A 16,741-nucleotide genomic window follows, 5' to 3' on the forward strand; every position below is an offset into this window, starting at 1 on the left:
AGTAAAACGTGCAGCACGGACTTGGGTTGTACCTCAACATGTTCTTAAGAAACATGAACATTACATGGTGTCAGAAGAAACTATAGTAATTATACCTTAATGGAACATATTCGTCCACCACCAGAATTGGATTTTTCCACGACAGATGGAAATTTACCAGAAAGATGGAGAAAATGGGAGCAAACCATGAAATTATACCTAACCATCGCTATGAATGGCAGAACCGACGCAGAGAAATGCAGTGCTTTCCTGTACATTATCGGTCAAGAAGGTAGAGAAATTTTCAATACTATGACAATAGTTGAAGAAGATAGAGATAAAGTAGATGTACTTTTCCAAAAGTTTAAAGAGTATTGCGCTCCGAGAGAAAATATAACAGTGTGGAGACATAGATTTCATACTAGGGTCCAAGGGAAAACGGAAACTATAGACCAGTAAGTTACTGACTTAAGAATTATATCTAAGAACTGTAAATTTGACGCATTAGAAGATGAGATGTTACGAGATAGAATTGTGTGTGGTGTACACTCCGAGAAAGTAAAAGAGAGACTTCTCAGAGACAATGAACTTACACTCATCAAAGCATTAAGCATATGTCGTGCAAATGAAGAATCACAAAGTAGGATGAAAGACTTACAACAAGAAGAACAGATCAGTGCTGTCAAGTGTGACAAAAACAGACAGTCGGTGAAACCGCCTACAGGAAATAAACATACATTCCAGAAAACTACTGGAACCAGTAATCAACAGACATCTGGAAAACAGAAATACAGTGGTCCAAATTATAATTCAAGATCAACATTCATATGTGGTAAATGTGGGAAAAGTCACAGTAGAGGACATTGTCCGGCATTTGGGAAAAGATGTAGCAAGTGTCATTGGAAAAATCACTTCGCAGCAATGTGCAAGACTAAAGCTATTCATGCAAACGATCTAAACGGAGATGAAGATTCGCAAGACGAACAAAGAGAAGATTTTTTCATCGGATCGATCTCAAGCGAAAATAACAAAGATGAAATATATGTGAACCTAAAGATCAGTAATAGAATAGTGAAGTTCAAGTTGGACACTGGATCACAAGTAAATATCCTCACAGATAAAATCTACAAAAAAAATACAGACAGGAGAACCACTTGTTAATACCAGTGTGAGACTTACCAGTTATTCGGGGGACTCCATACCTGTAGCAGGAAAATGTGTACTTCCATACAAAGATCATCAGTTAGAGTTCTATGTTACTACTGGAAATCAACCACCCATACTAGGATACAAATCCTGTTGTGAACTAGGATTTATAAAAGTTACTTTATCAACAGGAATATCACAGTGTTTCTCTCCTGTTGATGAATATTCAAGTGTGTTTTCTGGACTTGGATGTTTGAAAGAAGACAAAATCAAATCTGTCATACACAGTCCAAGGCAAATACCAGCAGCATTCCGTGATGAACTGAAGAAAACCCTGGACAACATGGAATCAAAAGGAGTTATTAAAAAAGTCGATCAACCTACTGATTGGGTGAATTCTCTCGTCATTGCAGAAAAAGTCAAAACGGGGAAACTTCGTGTGTGTTTAGATCCCAGAGATTTAAACAAAGCGATCAAGCGGGAACATTTTCAGTTACCTACTATTGAAGAAATTACATCAAGACTGTCTGGAGCTACTGTGTTCAGTAAACTCGATGCCAATAGTGGATACTGGCAAATACCCCTCGATGAAGCTAGTCAACTCCTCACTACGTTTCATTCACCATTTGGAAGATATTGTTTCTGTCGTATGCCTTTTGGTATCAAAAGTGCACAGGAAGTATTCCAAAAGAGAATTGCGCAACACTTTGACAATATTGATGGTGTAGAAGTTGACATTGATGATATACTGATATGGGGAAGAAATGAAGAGGAGCACAATAGAAGACTCAGAGCAGTGTTACAACGATGCCAAGAGATCAACCTTACTCTAAATAAGGACAAATGTCTTTTCAATCAATCCGAAATTCAATACATAGGACATGTGATTTCGAAAAATGGAGTGAGACCTGATCCTACGAAAATAGAAGCCATTCTTAAAATGCCACCTCCAACTGACAAGAAAGGAGTCGAACGTCTTTTAGGAACTGTGAACTATCTTGCCAAATTTGTTCCTAATATGTCAGTGATTAATGAGCCTATCAGATCTTTACTCAGGAGTGATGTGTTGTTTACATGGGAAAAACCTCAACAGGATGCATTCGAAGCTATCAAAGACATTTTATCTCGTGAACCAATTCTGACTTTCTTCGATGTTAAAAAACCAGTATGTGTTAGTGTTGATGCTTCAAAGTGTGGTTTAGGTGCTGTGATCACTCAGGATGAAAGACCAATTGCATATGCATCTAGATCATTGACAGAGACTGAGAAGCGATATGCACAAATCGAAAAAGAACTGTTAGCTGTTACATTTGGTTTAGAGATTCCACCAGTATACCTATGGTGTCAATGTCACTGTTGAGAATGATCACAAACCATTGGAAAATATTCTAAGGAAATCTTTACTCCAAACTCCTCCAAGACTACAAAGACTCTTACTTCGCTTACAGAAATATGATTTCAACTTCAAGTATGTTCCAGGAAAACAGTTGATCATTGCTGATACTCTATCTCGGGCTCATTTACCTCCGACAAAGCAACAAAAAGAAGAAATTTGCGAGGAAATGGAAACTTATGTTCATTCTGTGTTTATACCAAGCATTCCCATGTCTAGAAACATACTTCAAGACATCAAAAAAGAAACCGCAAATGATGCTATTCTAATTGAAGCTATTCGTCTTGTAAAAAGTGGTTGGCCTGAAAACAAAAATCAGCTACGGAAACCATTACAAGAGTACTGGAAGTTAAGATCAGAACTTACATGTGTAGACAGTTTGTTATTGATGAATGAAAGAATTGTTATTCCAGACGTATTACAACCCGAAATTTTGAGATATCTACATGTTAGTCATCTTGGAATAGAGAAGACTAAAGCTCGTGCAAGAACTGTTGTTTACTGGATTGGTATGAATCGAGACATAACCGACATGATTGCTAAATGTCATACATGTACAGATATGAGAAACAAGAATCCAAAAGAACCGTTAAATCCGACGCCAGTACCAGAAGGTCCATGGCAAGTGCTTGGTTCAGACTTGTTCACGTTGAATAATGAGGATTATTTGATCGTTGTGGATTATTATTCCAAGTTTTTTGAAGTAGTCAAGCTAGAGAACACTAGGAGCAAAACTGTGATCACACATATGAAGTCCATGTTTGCCCGTCATGGCATTCCTTATGAAGTTCGAAGTGATAATGGTCCTCAATATACTTCGAAGGAATTCAAAGATTTCTCCAGAAGTTGGTGTTTCGAACACAAAACGTCGAGTCCATATAACCCACAAGGAAATGGTCTTGCGGAGAAAACCGTTCAAACCGTGAAGAGAATATTAGAAAAAGCAAGGATAGATGGGAAGGATCCATATATCAGTTTACTAGAATACCGGAACACGCCAACAGATGTTGAATCTCCAGCAAAACTACTCATGAGCCGACAACTTAGATCAATATTACCAATAATCAAAAATCAACTGAAACCAAAAGTAGTACCAGATGACATTACCAGGCAGAAGAGGAAAATTACCCAGAATCGTCAGAAAACTTATTTCGATGTTGGAAGCCGAAAACTGTCAAGTTTGTTGCCAGGACAAAGAGTTAGATTCAGACACAGAGGACAGTGGCAACCCGGATATGTCAGGGATCAAGTCCATACCAGATCATACAACTTACAAGATCAGAATGGAGATCAATTTAGAAGAAATCGAAGAGACATCATACAGTCAAAAGAAACCAGTTTTAAAGAACCAATCGTTGAACTTGATGATGAAGACGAAGATACAGTGAGAGACAAAGAAACAAGTAATTCAGAAGCTGGAAACCCGGACACTACAGAAATCGAAGACGCAAGAAGTCCAGACATTGTTCAGCAAGTGCAACCGTACAAAACGCGTCGTCCGAAATATCTTAGTGAATATGTGTGATGGGGCAGAATAATCCCTTATTTATATAATTGCAATCAAGGCAGTCTACCTTGATGTGCACATGATGACATGATGAGATGTATACCGGTAAATGATCAGTGAATATTTGTACATATATATGTAAATATGTTATATATCTATTTCTTTCAATTGTGTCTATAATGATACTATAAGTGAAATTCTCTATATAAAAAAAGAAGGACTTTTTAAATCATAATGCAAAATTTCTTAAGGGGAAAGATGTAATGTTATTTGTAAATTCCGTTTTTATCAGGTCTTCATTTATTTACATTTTTGTAACCTGTACAATGTGACTTCCGGGAATAAACTAGTTAGTAAAACGTGCAGCACGGACTTGGGTTGTACCTCAACATGTTCTTAAGAAACATGAACATTACAGAACTAATACCCTAATAGTTTCAATGCATTTAATATAAGAAAATTAATGATTTCATCTTCTTCCTTTCATTTCATTTAGCTATGAATTTGATGAACATTTATCTACTCGGTTTAAATTTATTTACTAAGTAGGCCTACTAGTAAGCCTAACGGTTTCCATTTAGGTATGATATTTTTTTTTTCACTGAAGATCAAGTTCCGTATATCATTCTAAATATATGCATGCATGCTATTTATAAATTAGATATAATTGATTGTTACCATTTGAATGGAAGTCAAAATTTTTTCAAGTAAAAAATACACATTGAATACATTGATTCGATATCCACTGATATATAGGATATAAAAACCACAATAAATATGTAAGTTGCCGTGCCGCAGAGGATGATAATTGATGCTGGTGAACAAAGGGTCCTTGGTTCAATCCTCGTCTTATTGGGCGTTTTGATATTTTTTTTCAGTAAGTTGTTGTGTATCGTAAGTTGTTGTGCATCGTTAGTCGTTGTGTATCGTTAGTCGTTGTGAATCATATAATGTAATGCATTGTCAGCCACTATGTTTTGTATATTGTTGTGCTTCATAAGTTGAAAGTAAAAAGTCATATCATAAGTTGTTGTGCAAGTCATCATGTGTTTTAATAAAGTCGATACAAAAATTCATTGTACAGTGAGTCTTTGTGATTACTGATCAGTCTTGTTAAATGAAACTGAATACCTTTACAATCATTATACGTGTATATAAAAGTTTTGGTTATGCTATACTCAAGCTTACATGACCTATTTTTAGGTTTATCGAAGTATTTTCCTTTATCTTTATACATAATTCTTTTTCTAAAGGATGTCAATACAGTCTAAAAATAGCAACACAAAATATAACCGGGTCCTAGCTTCGCCGCTGTTTTCATATATTCTATGGTATATTATAAAAACAAGTTACCTAAACACTTCGGCGTTCACTTAACGCGACTTTAGAAATAAGCTCAATACAGGAAAGGAATATCTAACAACACTTACATTGCTGAATGTTTGTCAACATGCATACTCGAATGAGTTTCTTTTACGCTTAACTAAACATCGATATCCCAATATGTTATAAATTTAATTATCAATATAACATGCAGAACACAAGAGGTATGAAGTGATAGCATCTCAAGTTAACTCCTATGGCTTAACATGCAACAACGTAAAACCCACTATATTATCTGGTCTCTCGTGGTATAAAACTTACTAGCCTAGTGTTACGTAGCATGAAATATGTATACGTATGATGTAATAATGTCTTAATATGCATATCTGTTTTTAATTATTTAAAAATCAATATAACTATCGAAAAAGTCTGTATAAGACTCTATAAATAATTTTGCAAAATGTAAATAAATGTAAACAAACAAAGGGCAATAACCTCCTTGCAAGAAGAAATATTAAAGGTCACATTTGTACCGAAAGTGGGGAATAAGTGTATGCTTAAACTTGCTTAATATTTTTTGGTAGGGGAGGGGGTGCATTTTAAAGCTCTATAAGTTATATATTATTTTCAATTCTCATTTTTTATGCAAAGCAACATATCTTTTCCCGTTTGAAACAAAACAAGACGCAACTATTTTTGGGACTACTTCACTATTTGATTCAAAATATAAAGTAGAATTTAAAAAATCTGTTCGCATTCAGAAATTGGAAAATTGCAGAATTAATAAAACCAGCGTCTTCATGGAATGTTTTGATAACCACCTGACAATTTAAAACATGGCAATATTAAATTGAATAAGTGTAATAGTATACTGAAATTTATTTCCTTTTTAAAAGATTTTATTACTGTTGTTAAATCAATGTATAGTCTATCACAAATATCACAAGCAACTATCTTGTTAAAAAATGGAACCAAAAGGAGAATGCGAGAAGTGAAAAAGTAATATTATTACACCACATAATTAATATTGTGCAATCTTTGATCAACAATAAAAAAAAAACCGTATTTCCTACGTGATCTGTAGAGCGCGTAAGTTTGTAAGGTGATGCATTTCATAATTTTTGTAAAGGCATTTTAACCACTGCACTCAGTTTGGCGAATAGATGCCCTGTACAAGACGAGAATAATTGCATTCCAAAGGAGGAAATATTCACAACTTTGCTATATTCTACTTTATTCATCTTAAACTGGACTTGGTTAGAATGTTTTTTAAAAACTAATACCGATTTTTCACAGTATATTAGCTTCTGAGTGTGTGACAATTATGAAAGTCACAATTTGATGCCTTTCCCCCACAGATTGTATACATCGACTGACAAAAGATGCACGTAGACAAACACGGATAGCAATAGGTAATCTATGGTAGCATATCTCTACCCCTTGTATGCTAGTTATTTTTCTATCAAATATGTCGACATGCAAGATAAATATGTTGACATGCAAGATAGTTATGTCAACATGCAACATAACTATGTTAACATGCAAGAAAATTGCAATCAAAAATTAGTTAATTACACAGATTAAAAAACGGAATTAGAAAATGAATTGAAATTTAATAAAATGTGAACAGGAAAATAAATACAAAAATTTTATAGGTTATAGTATAAATCCATATGAAAATGTTTCAGTAATTCTATATTACAATAATAAATTGGCTGTTATGAAATATAATTCAGATGTAAAGTTGAACTCTTTTACCATTATTTAAAATAAAACAATTACAGTCTTTTATCAGTACTTTCTCCACAATACCTGTATTATAAACCTATAAACTACTCATAGTTTATTGTAAAACCAATAATTTAAGATTAATGATAATACCTGTATTGCATACAAACAATTATTACACTTAATTAGATGTTTACACAACTTCCCATCTCACTTAAATTCGCCTGAGAGCTGTTAAGGCGAAATGGGAATAAACCATTGCAACAGGTCACCTGAAGTCTGAAGCTCTTTCTATCTCCCTCTTTCCTATCGGTATTCTTCTTCCAGGTTCCCTAATTGGAAACGCTGTTCAGGTATTTATCCTGTGTTCAGTTAAATTTGTGCGACCAATATCATCAGAGGATCTGGAAAAGACACCTTTGTATTTTAGGAGCAAATTTTGTAGGACTTTTACTTGCTCACCATCTAGGTGAACAGAACTTCTCTCTAACAGGTCAACAAGGTAGTCAGGCACTGAGACGCCGCCATTATTAGAAGAGCCACTATGCACGGCTCTGGTACAGACTGGTATTGGGTGTTGGTTGATTCAGTAAAGGAAACGCAATTGCCTACTTGCTGATTGGCATAAAGGGTAAGAGGATCCGTTGTGGTATTAAGGACGTTAATGGAAACATCTTTTCTGTTTAAATTGACCAGTCCAGGAACAATGAAGGCTTTCTTTGTGTCACGTGTAGGCTCTACTAGGCCTGACTCAGCAAGGTACTCTGCTCCTGGTATCCTCACTAGTATGAATGACCCTGAATTAGGAGGAACTGTCACTGTTTCTTCCAACAAGGCTCTACACTTCATGTTTTCTTCTCAACCCAGCATTGGATTTCCTCCTGTTCATTGGTTAGCAAAACCAGGTGTTTATAGTTAACCTTTTGTATATGGTTCAATAGAAAATCCTGTCCTAATATTCCATTTTGACAAATATCACAGACAATGAATGCCTGTTGATAAACAGAGCTCCCCAATTTGATTGGCAGGCAAAGAGATCCGTACGCTGCGAGTCTTCCACTGACATCAGAAATATTCATTGTTAAAGGTTCCAAGGAGTGCCAAGGCATGGCCATATCAAAGATGGCTTTTGAAATAATGAACACCGTTGATCCGCTGTCAATAAGAAAACCTATTTCAAAGTTGAAGTTGAGCAATTCTGCTTTTGTTTACCTTCATCACTGCAAAGAATTGATTCATATCTCTCTATAACATCAACGGCCTCTGAAACTGTCTGACAGTCTTTATCTATGCATCTACATTTCATTTCAAGGGGAATAATCTTGTACAGTTGATTTAGGGCAAGCGCCTCCTGGGCAAGTGCATCTAGGTTATGATAGGCTCTTTGTGCCATCTGGCGAATATCATCACTCAGGACAGCGTTAGACTCACCTGGTAGCCTCTTCCTCATTTCCAGCTTTGACAGCTATCTATTTTGATTTCTGCTGCTTCCTGACCTTTGAAAAAATTGAACTTTATTTATTTTACAACGATTGATAAGCAAGTTCTACAACTTATATTAATATCTCTCGTTGGCACGGTTGGTAGCACGAGGGGGTCATTGGTGTGGGACAGGCTTGGGGTAATGCTAAATGTAATGGTAATGCATTGCAATGCATTACATGTTTTCAAAGTAATGCTAGTAATGTGTAATGCCACAAAATTAGCATTACAAGTAATGGTAATGTAATTCATTACTTTCCAAAATTTACTGTAATGCTGGCATTACATGGCATTACTTTGCATTACTATGCTTATTTATGCATGTTCACTTTAAAAAATGTGATGAATAAACAACACATTTTCATAACATGTTTATGTGTGTTGTTTTTAAGAGTTTTAAATCATTTAAACAATTTACTCCAATTAGTTTGCACTTCAATAGAGATGCCTATGCCTCCAGGATAACCTAAGTATTAAAACAATCTATTGTTATAAGAAGTGCTAAACACCCCAATCACCTTCCCTACGCCATGTCCCAATAGAATAGAGGACAGACATGCATCTTTAAGGGCAAAATGAATGCACTGTCCATCCATGATGGAAATCAAAAAAACTTCCAATATTATAACCCATTTGAAAATAATTTTACTCTCGCTCTCTCTCTCTCTCTCTCTCTCTCTCTCTCTCTCTCCCTCTCTGTTTTACAGTTGTACATGTATATTAAGTACATTAGTTTGGACTGATAGAAAATACAAGATTCATGTATTTTTTCTATTTTTTCACTTAATATATCCTAAGATAAAGATTGTCAAACAATCTTTCAGTCCCAGCTTCCACTGCACCTGTACACCGTTTATTTAGTATAGCTGGGAAGATTTTCAAACTAATAGGAAGCAGTTAAAAGATTAAACCTTTGAAACTTTGATCATAAAGTGCAACAGCAATCTATTGTCTTGAAGTGTCCTTAGCATAAAAAAATCCGATTAAAATATATTAAGAAATATAACTGGGAAAAAACCTCTGTCTATAAATTAATACAACTAAGTGTCCAAAATTATAAAGATTTGTGTAATCTGGGGAAATATCTCTATTTAGCTTTTTAATAACCACAACATTATTCCATAAATTGTTTTCTATTATGCACGAATTCTGTGTCTCTATATCATATCTGACATTGTATCATGCCAAATGTGTATTAATATTTTTTCCTTATATAAAATGTTGTTCATAATGCCACAAGATTATTATATATTGGGCAAATAAAGAATGGCTCTTGTATATATAGTCATTGAATTTGAACCTGATTCTGAACATGAACCTGTAGATATGTTAAAGAGTGTTTTATATTTGAAACATTTGCAAAAAGTCTTTATTAAAGAAAGTAATGGTAATGCATTACTTTACTCATGTAATGGTAATGTAATGCATTACTTCAAGAAAATCAAGTAATGGTAATGGTAATTTAATGCCCAAATTCATGAAGTAATGGTAATGTAATGCATTACTTTATAATGTAATTCGCCCCAAGCCTGGTGTGGGAAGAAGCAGGAGTACACGGAAAGAACCCACGTGTCCAAGCAGGCGACCGCCATACCCTATCCCACAGACCCACTGTCGATCACGGGGATCGAACTCGGGTCGCAGCGGTGATAAGCGAGTGCATTGTCCACTACGCTACTTGGAACTTTGATTTAATTTATCACTTAAGGAATGGAAGGACCCTTTGTCTTCAGAGGAAAGGCTCATGTAGTATTGATATGAAATTGGTATAGCCCTGTACCAATAACCAGTTCCTGTATTTATACGGGTGCATAAAATATATGTATCTATTTATGTGCCATTATTTCCGATACTACGGATAGTAATTAATTAATTATGGAATAATGTGTATTCCGTATTTACGATTGTACGCCATGTTTTAATACAGAAACCATGTGTCTCTTGATTACCTTTTATAATAGTCTAATACACCGTGAGTGATGCAAATGAAGAACATTGCATATTTATGCTTACCGTACCGTTTTCTTTACTTTATTCAATCATTATTGTTGTTATTTCGTCCATACTTTACACAAACGCAAACCAGTGTACTCCCTATTCCCTCCATCTTTCGTCAGCATATTCTGACGCATAGTGCAAGCCGCGCGCTGATTGGCTGGCAAATAGACTATATAAATGAGGTACTGAGAGAAATCGTGTCTTCCTTCTGTCTTCTGCTCCCGTTACATTGGTGTCAGAAGTGGGATATATATTAATTGAACTGTAATTATTTCTGTACCTTGCAGTTGACAAAAGCAATCTGTCAAATTTCTTCAAGCACAATTTTGATAGCATTTTTTTATTATTCCAAAATATTTTCAATGGATATTTCCAATGAATCCAATGAGATATTTTTCAAACAAAGTGATGTCCATCATTCTACCATGAAAGAGCATGAACCTGAAAGAGAGTCAATTCGTATTGATCATGATTAGGCCTGTCCTCTGGTGCTGGAGAAGGTTTACCAGGTGCATCCAGAGTAACATTTTCTTCTGACTCTGCCAATATGAAAAATATTACAAATGTTCTAAGTGATCAGTTTAAAGAAATTCAAAGTGAATTGACAACGCAATTTAGAAGTATTTGTGATGAAACCAATAGAAATATGTTTCGTGTGCAATTTGAAGTTACTAGAGATATTAATCTCATGAGAAGTGATTTCTATCAAAACATTTCAAACATGAGGAACAGAATGGATGAAATTCAACAGATGGTTGAAATTACCAAAAAGTCCCTGTCTATAAGTCCCTCCACAAGTTTTTGGTGTCAGAGAATAAAAATGAGAATTACCAAACTTCGCCCCAGGGTTCCAATCCATTACTTCCATCTAGCTCCCGGTGTCCTAACCCAGAACCCGAAATTCAAAGTAATCACCAAACCAAACCCCAATGTTTTGAAGGTTCTGAGGACCTAGATGAGTACCTAGCCCAGTTTGAAATTCTGTCCGAATTAAACAGGTGGGATTATCACCAAAAATCATTACATTTAGCAAGTTCCTTAAAGGGCAATGCCCCTGCCATCCTTAGTGAGTTGTTCAATGTAGAGAGGCGTGACTATAACCATTTAGTAAAAGCCCTTACAACACGTTTTGGATCTCAAGGCCGAGCTGAGATCTACCGTGCTCAACTTCAGACCAGAATTAGAAACAAAGATGAAACAATTTCAGTGCTTGCCAAATCTATCAAAAAGTTCACTCGTCGTGCTTATCCTGACGCACCGTCCTCTCTTACAAAAATTCTTACCCTTGATCTCTTCGTAGATGCCATACCTGATAGTGACGTGAGACTTAGAATTCGTGAAGCCCACCCTAAAGACATTGACGAGGCTGAAGCTCAAGCTATCCATCTTGAGACTCATCGTTTAGCAGATAGACAGAGGTGTTCTAACCGTTCAATCCGTGCTGTTAATGACAAGCAGTCTGACCAATCTAGTAATCCTGACACATTAGACCTAACACGAAATGGGTTTATCCCAAGTTAGAAAAGACATTGGATCTTTGACCAATGAGATAAGAATACTTACACAATCAAAAGTACAAGGAGATCAAAATACCCAAAGGCCTTTCCAACCCAAAAGATCCTACCCCAACAGACAAAATGGAAGACACAATGTCCCTAACTCTGGTCAATCTCAGGGAAACGGAAGACAGTCGTACCCGAGGGTCACGGATCGACTTCCTCCAATTGGCCCACAACAGTTTTTTTTAATGAATGCAAATGTGGGGATGGGGTTTATTTGTAGGGGCTAATATCCAAGGTACTCCTATGACAATGCTAATAGATACTGGTGCCAATGTTACCATTGTTAGTGAAAATTCTTTTAAGTGTATTGAACCCTCTCTAAGGCCCCAGACAACTCCAGTTTATTCTAAGTTAATAACTGCAACTGAAGCAGCTATACCATTTATTGGTCAAACTCAGGTGGAAATTCAAATTGACAACAATAGATTTTTCCACGATGTCCTTATAGCTGACATACAAAATGATGTTATTTTAGGAATAGATTTTCTTACCAAGCGTGTGATGTTTTTTGTTGTCTAAAAATTGCCTTAATGTGCATGGTGACAAAATTCCCTGTTTTAGATATTCCAATGATGTATTTACTTGTTGCAGAATTGCTGTGACTGACAATGTTGTAGTATCCCCTGGTACTGAAATAATAGTGCCAGGTAGGCCTATGGGTCACATTTCTAAGAGTCCCAATGTATTAGAACCTACCCAACATTTTGTTGAGAAGCAAGGTCTTCTCATTGCTAGATCCTTGGTGGATCCTGCAAAAGGTGTAGTTCCTTTGAGAGTTCTAAATCTACAAAATGAACCTTGTTAAATTTATAAGAATACCATTGCCGCCACTTGCGAGCCAGTAAATGAATTAGATATCCAGGTTCAAGAAATGTCCAATGAAACTGACTGTCACAAAGTGTGCATGTCCAAATCCCAGAATAGTCCCCAAGAGTTACCCCCACATATACAAGATTCGTACATTAGAAGTGCGACCAACTTGCATGAACGTGAATGCTTCTCCTTAAAGAATTTACTGGTATAATACCAAGATATTTTCTACAAAAATGACAAAGATATTGGTCATACTGAAATAATACAGCACACCATTGACACTGGTGGTGTATACCCAATAAGACAAAAACAACGTCGCGTACCATTGTTTAAAATGGCGGAAGCTGAGTCCGAAATAAGAAATATGGCTGACCAAGGTGTAATAGAGCCATCAACTAGTCCATGGTCTAGTTAAAAAGAAAGACAACTCTTTAAGTTTTTGTGTTGACTTTCGCCAACTTAATGATGTGACTAAGAAAGACTCACACCCTTTACCAAGAATAGATGACACCTTAGATGCTTTATCTGGTGCTAAATTATTTAGTACACTAGACTTAAACTCAGGGTATTGGCAGGTTGGAATAACTCCTGAAGATCGCCCCAAAACAGCTTTTTCTTTTCCGGGGGGTGGTTTATGGCAATTCAGTGTAATGGCATTTGGCTTATGCAATGCCCCAGCAACTTCTGAACAGTTGATGGAAAAAGATTTAAATAGCCTGTCCTGGAAAATGTGTCTAGTCTACCTTGACGATATTATTGAACACTTAGCAAATCTTTAAGTATTTGAAAGATTAAAATGTGCAAACCTGAAATTAAGCCCAAAGAAATGCAATTCTTTACAAACCAAAGTATCCTTCCTAGGGCATGTTGTTAGTCAAAATGGAGTATCTAATGATCCCAAGAAGATTTAATCCATACAAGACTGGCCCATTCCCAAATGTGTTAAAGATGTCAGAAGTTTCTTGGTCTTACTTCTTATTATAGGCGGTTCATACCAAATTATGCTGACAAAGCTAAACCTATGCACAAATTAACAGAAAAGAACAAACAATTTTTGTGGAATGAAGCTTGCCAGATATCCTTTGAAATTTTAAAGTCTGCTCTTACCAAAGCTCCAGTGTTAGCCTATCCTACTCAAAATGACAATTTCATATTAGATACAGATGCCAGTAACTATGGTATGGGCGCTGTTTTGTCCCAAAAACAAAACAATAGTGAAAAAGTTGTCTCCTATTTTAGCAAATCATTTAGTGGTCCGGAGAGAAAATACTGCGTCACAAGGAGAGAACTTCTGGCTATTGTAATGTCCATAAAAGACTTTCATCACTACCTTTATGGTAGAAGGTTCACAGTTCGAACCGACCATGAAGCATTGCGCTGGTTACTGAATTTTAAGAACCCCGAGGGACAAATGGCACGTTGCTTTGAAATATTATCATCTTACGACTTTGAAATTATTCATGTAGTTGGAAAGTCCCATTCCAATGCAAATTCCCTTTCCCGGCATCCTTGTTTTAGTTCAAATTGTAAACATTGCCATTAATCAGAAACAAAAAAGAGTTTGCATGTTGATTTAAACCGACATTGATTTTATACCAAATGGACACAAACGAGACTTTGAGTAGCGAATGTGTCGGTAGTAACCATACCATTAACGACCAAATATGTAGAAAGACAAAGAATGGCCCTGAACCTTCAGAAAAGTTTGAGATACCAATTCCTCCTGATAAAATTGTTGATTTTCAAAATAAAGACCCAAACCTTTCAACCATTTAACAGTGGAAAAAGAACCCCCATAAACCTGTATGGCAAGATGTAGCCCCTTCTAATGATACTCTCAAATACTATTGGCAAAGATGGGACTCACTTGTAGTAGAAAATGACATTTCATATTATAAATGGGAATTCGAGGATGGGAGAGATTTCACTTAAAAATTAGTTGTCCCAAAAGAGTTACAAACACTTGTGTTAGAACAGTTACACAATAGTGTGACCAGTGGTCATCTAGGTATTAAGAAAACTTTGTCCAAAGTCTAATCCAGATTTTTCTGGTATCAATTACGTAATGACGTAAAGAAATGGTGTACAAAATGTGATATATGTGCTTCCAAGAAAAATCCCCCAAAGAAATACAAAGCCCCTTTGAAAGCTTTTAATGTTGGTGCCCCATTTGAGAGGATTGCCCTAGATATTTTAGTTCCTTTACCCCGTACAAAACAAGGACACAAATACTTACTTGTCATTGGTTTAAACTTTGTGTCTCTTGTCTTTCGTGAACTTTGTAAATTACTTGGAATTACAAAAACGCGTACGACTCCATTGCGACCCCAATCCGAAGGTATGGTCGAGAGGGCAAACAGAATCATAGAAAACATGTTGACAGCATTAGCTTCAGATAATCAGAACGACTGGGATGAGTATATATACCTACTCATGTTGGCCTATCATTCATCAGAACACGAGTCAACAGGTTTTTCTCCTTGCCAAATGATTTTTGCCAAACAACCAACCTTGCCCATTGACCTTATACTAGGAAAACCAGAATCCACTTTCAATGATGAATTTACAACTGAGTTTGTAGAGGGACTTAAACTCAAATTAGACAAAATTCATGACTGGGCCAGACAAAATTTGAACCTTTTCTCCAAAAATATGAAAAGGCGATATGACTGCCAAAGTAATGCCCAAAATTACCAAACAGGGGATCCAATCTGCTTATATAACAGAACAAAAGCGAAATGTCCAAAACTTCATAGACACTGGGTTGGCCCATTTACAGTCACCCACAAAATAAATGATATTCTCTTTAGGATTCAAAGGTCCCCTCCGTCAAAACCAGAGGTTGTACACCATGACAGATTAAAACCTTACCTTGGAGAAAATATCCCTGACTGTTTAAGGTTTCCAATGTACAATTGAGCCAGAGAGCTCGGGATTTTCCGGGATGTGCTCGGTAGATTACGGAGCTTGAAATAAATTTTCAAAAAGTCGCACTATTTTTAATCTGACATAATAAACGATAAAGAATAAACAATTGATGCATAAAGTCAAGCAATATTTTTTTTTCTTAATTTTAAAACGAGTTATTTTAACTTTTCCCCCTTACGCTGATTGTGACGTTGTAGCAGCTTTACGTCATTTGCCGTTGTATGACGTTATTTTTTTTCCCGCGGCGCTCATGCAATAACGTGAAGAAAAAAATCCTAATTTATAGAGTAAAAGTTGCTGTGCACAAGTCACGTATTTGGTCGAAAAATACTGAGTAGGTCGTTTTAATCATTGATTTCGTAGGTATTTTGACTGTGCATAACTTGAATCGGGGTAGTCTGTTAAACGTATGGCCCTATTCAATTTGTTCAATTTTTTGTATATCTAATATCTAATTTTATTATACATACAGAGTGTTTCGGACCTAACATTTGTATAACGGCGTATTTGCCACTAACTATTTTTAATAAGTACCATGCATACGGATTTCGTGGTTAAAATGCTTATACACGTTTATTGTAATTATTGTGTTAAAACATATCCTTGTTATTTTCCGTAAATCAAGTTAACAAGAGTCAAATAATGAAATTTCTAATCATTTCATATTACATGCATGTGCATGAACGGTACATTTTTAACTCCTTTTCAAAATCGCTGGATTTTATATCATTCAAATAATACTATTAGATACTGATTCCGACTGCGTTTCATTTTGCTGTTTATATAAAACATAAAAGAGGCGCGTCACCATCCAATGAAATCAAATACTCGAAATTTGATTGACAGGTTCAGCCAGATAGCCGATGTCCGATGCATGTTATG

At 35.8% G+C, this 16,741-nt stretch overlaps 1 protein-coding gene across 1 annotated transcript; it reads left to right on the forward strand.

Moving 5' to 3' along the window:
• Nucleotides 1-495: 495 nt before the first annotated feature.
• Nucleotides 496-4,043, forward strand: LOC128175684 (uncharacterized protein K02A2.6-like). Its single transcript, XM_052841503.1, has 3 exons — nt 496-739; nt 1,317-2,455; nt 2,574-4,043. The coding sequence occupies exons 1-3, from the start codon at nt 496-498 to the stop codon at nt 4,041-4,043; spliced, it is 2,853 nt and encodes a 950-aa protein (XP_052697463.1).
• Nucleotides 4,044-16,741: the final 12,698 nt, after the last annotated feature.

The sequence above is a fragment of the Crassostrea angulata genome, chromosome 3 (assembly GCF_025612915.1).
Source record: "Crassostrea angulata isolate pt1a10 chromosome 3, ASM2561291v2, whole genome shotgun sequence".
In the NCBI taxonomy this organism is placed as follows: Eukaryota; Metazoa; Mollusca; class Bivalvia; order Ostreida; family Ostreidae; genus Magallana; species Magallana angulata.

Excerpts from the sequence above, each read along its gene's own strand:
- LOC128175684 (XM_052841503.1), top strand. The coding sequence starts at position 496 with ATGTTACGAGATAGAATTGTGTGTGGTGTACACTCCGAGAAAGTAAAA. Across the intron at positions 740-1,316 it reads CCAGAAAACTACTGGAACCA|GAATATCACAGTGTTTCTCT; the intron begins GTAATCAACAGA and ends CTTTATCAACAG. Across the intron at positions 2,456-2,573 it reads TTGGTTTAGAGATTCCACCA|AAATATGATTTCAACTTCAA; the intron begins GTATACCTATGG and ends CTTCGCTTACAG.